This window comes from Hyperoodon ampullatus (genome assembly GCF_949752795.1).
Source record: "Hyperoodon ampullatus genome assembly, chromosome: 14".
Lineage (NCBI taxonomy): Eukaryota > Metazoa > Chordata > Mammalia > Artiodactyla > Ziphiidae > Hyperoodon > Hyperoodon ampullatus.
The window spans coordinates 53,083,715-53,086,428 of record NC_136927.1 but is presented as its reverse complement, the minus strand read 5'-3'; the positions used below and the strand labels follow the sequence as shown (position 1 = coordinate 53,086,428).

General features: G+C 62.0%; 1 protein-coding gene across 1 annotated transcript; it reads left to right on the top strand.

The window, feature by feature from the left end:
• Nucleotides 1-210: 210 nt before the first annotated feature.
• EPO (erythropoietin) lies at nucleotides 211-1,983 on the top strand (the record flags this gene model as incomplete). The annotated part of the gene is made up of 5 exons (XM_079719059.1): nucleotides 211-223; nucleotides 778-920; nucleotides 1,161-1,247; nucleotides 1,496-1,675; nucleotides 1,825-1,983. 5 exons carry the CDS (start codon nucleotides 211-213, stop codon nucleotides 1,981-1,983), a joined length of 582 nt encoding a protein of 193 aa, XP_079575185.1.
• Between the last annotated feature and the right edge of the window lie 731 nt (nucleotides 1,984-2,714).

Genomic DNA, 2,714 nt, shown 5'->3' with positions numbered 1-2,714 from the left:
ACCCCGGCCGGCCGCCTCGCCGCGCCGTCCTCCGGACCCTGGCCCCGGGCCCTGCGCGCTCTGCCCCGACCCCGGCTCGGCGCCCCGGACTGCGGCCCCCTCCTTCGGGCGGCGGGGTGGCTCTGCCCCGCCGAGCTTCCCGGGATGCGGGCCCCCGGCGCGGGCACCCGCCGAGCCGCAGGTCGCTGAGGGGCTGGGCGAGGCGCGGAGATGGGGGTGCGCGGTGAGTACTCCCGCCCGCCCGCGGGAGCGCCCGCCCGCCCGGCCCCTGTTTGAGGAGGAATTTACCGCTGGGGCTGTTGGCCCCAGGGTGGCCGGGTTCAAGGACCTGCGACTTGCCAAGGACCCCGGAAGGGCAAGGGGGGTGGGGCAGCCTTCACCTGCCGGCCGGGCTGGGAGAGTCCCCGGGAAAGTCGGAATCTGAGCTGGAGACGCGGTGGAGGATTGGGGGTCCAGGGAGAAGAGGGGCGGCTATGTGGCTGACGAGGAAGCTGATACCTGGGTCTGGGAGCAACAACTCGGATCTGCGAGAGGGGAAGCCTCTGTCACACCGGGATTGAAGTTTGGCCGGGAGAAGTGGATGCCGGTAGCTGGGGGGTGGGGTGTGCACGCGGCCACGGGATTGAATGAAGGCAAAGGAGGCAGAGCCTGAGCGCTCGCAAGGTTCGGGTCGGGAGGCTCGCGGGGGCAGAGCAGCGGGATGGGTGAAGTGCACGTCCAGACCACCCCTTCTCCCGCAAGTCCCAGCCTCACACTCAGCCCGGCTCTCTCTCCTAGAATGTCCTGCCCTGCTTCTTCTGCTGTCCTTGCTGCTGCTTCCTCTGGGCCTCCCAGCCCTGGGCGCCCCCCCACGCCTCATCTGTGACAGCCGAGTCCTGGAGAGGTACATCCTGGAGGCCAGGGAGGCCGAAAATGCCACGGTGAGGCCCCCACCCCAGGACCTTCCACAGAACTCACCCTCAGGGGTCCAGGGTCTCCCCCAAGATCCAGGAACCTGGACTCCACCCTGGCACTTGGTTCAGGGGTGGAAGCGGGGAGCCAGAGCCCCCAGTAAAAGTAATAAGAGTGGTAGTCCCCAGTGCACACCTGGAAGCTAGGTAAGGGGCAAAGCCAGCAGGACCCCCTGGGGCCCCTGACTCCAGGCTTGTGGTGCATTTCAGATGGGCTGTGCTGAAGGCTGCAGCTTCAGTGAGAACATCACTGTCCCAGACACCAAGGTTAACTTCTATGCCTGGAAGAGGATGGAGGTGAGTTCATTTTTTCCTTCCTCTTGGGGAGTCTCATTTTGGGAACTCCTAGGGCAGGAAGGAGAATGATAGAGAGAGAGAAGAAACAGAGCAGCAAAGATGAGGGCTGAATGGAATATGTTCATTCATTTATTCATTTGTTCATTCATTCATTCATTCAACAAAACTTCTGTTTGCTTGGGGCTGCTGAGAGGGAGGAGGGCGGGACTGGCTTGGGCCAGCTCACTCCAAGTCTCCGCTCCCTTTAGGTCCAGCAGCAGGCTGTGGAAGTCTGGCAGGGCCTGGCCCTGCTCTCAGAAGCCATCCTGCAGGGCCAGGCCCTGTTGGCCAACTCGTCCCAGCCATCCGAGGCCCTGCAGCTGCACGTGGACAAAGCTGTCAGCGGCCTGCGAAGCCTCACCTCCCTGCTTCGGGCGCTGGGAGCCCAGGTACGTGTAGGCCCCTCCCTCGCACTTGTGTTTGCCCTTTCTGTAAAATGGGAGAAGGGCCCTGCCAAGGAATCCCTGCTGCAATTCTGTCCCAAATTCCGTCTCCTGCCGGGGTCCCCACCGGTAACCTTCTGTTCTCTCATTGGCAGAAGGGAGCCGTCCCCCTTCCAGACGCAGCCTCCTCTGCAGCCCCCCTCCGAACATTCACTGTTGATACTTTGTGCAAACTTTTCCGAATCTACTCCAATTTCCTGCGGGGAAAGCTGACGCTGTACACAGGGGAGGCCTGCAGGAGAGGGGACAGGTGACCCGGTGCTCCCACCCCGGGCACGTCCACCACCTCGCTCACCACCACTGCCTGTGCCATGCCTTCTGCACCTCCACTCCCAACCCCTGTTGATGGGCCATCAGCTCAGCGCCAGACTGTCCCACGGACACTCCAGGGCCAGCGGTGATATCTCAGGGGCTAGAGGAACTGTTCAGAGCTCAACTCAGATCTAAGGATGTCACAGGGCCAGCCTGAGTCTCCAAAGCAGGAGGAATTCAGAGAGTTCAACTTAAACTTGGGGACAGCGCCATGCTGGGGAGACACTGATACTCATCTCAGTGCCTTGCAGAACCGTGATGCTGCGTGATGCTGGGACAAGCTGGAGGGCAAATAATTCCTTTTGCACCTAGCAAGCAGGGACAGGATGGACTGGAGAATTTAGGGGGCAAGCCATGAATTCTCCGGGTCTCATGGGGACTCCGTGACAGCAGAGCCCGCTGGATAAGGAGGGTGGTGGGAGCCGTGAAGATGGGATGGGGGCTGGCTCCTGGCTCTCACTGGGTCCAAGTTTTGTGTATTTTTCAATCTCACTGGCAAGAACTGAAACCGCAACCTGGCTCTTGGCTTTTCTGTTTTCCCGGGAGACCCCTACTTCCCTGGCTCTGCCCCCATCCTGGCAGCAGGCAGCAGGTCCGGGAAACCAGAGGTGGAGGGGGCCGGGCCCTACGTGCTGCCTCTCATGGCCTGTCTGACCTCTTGACCCCACTGGGC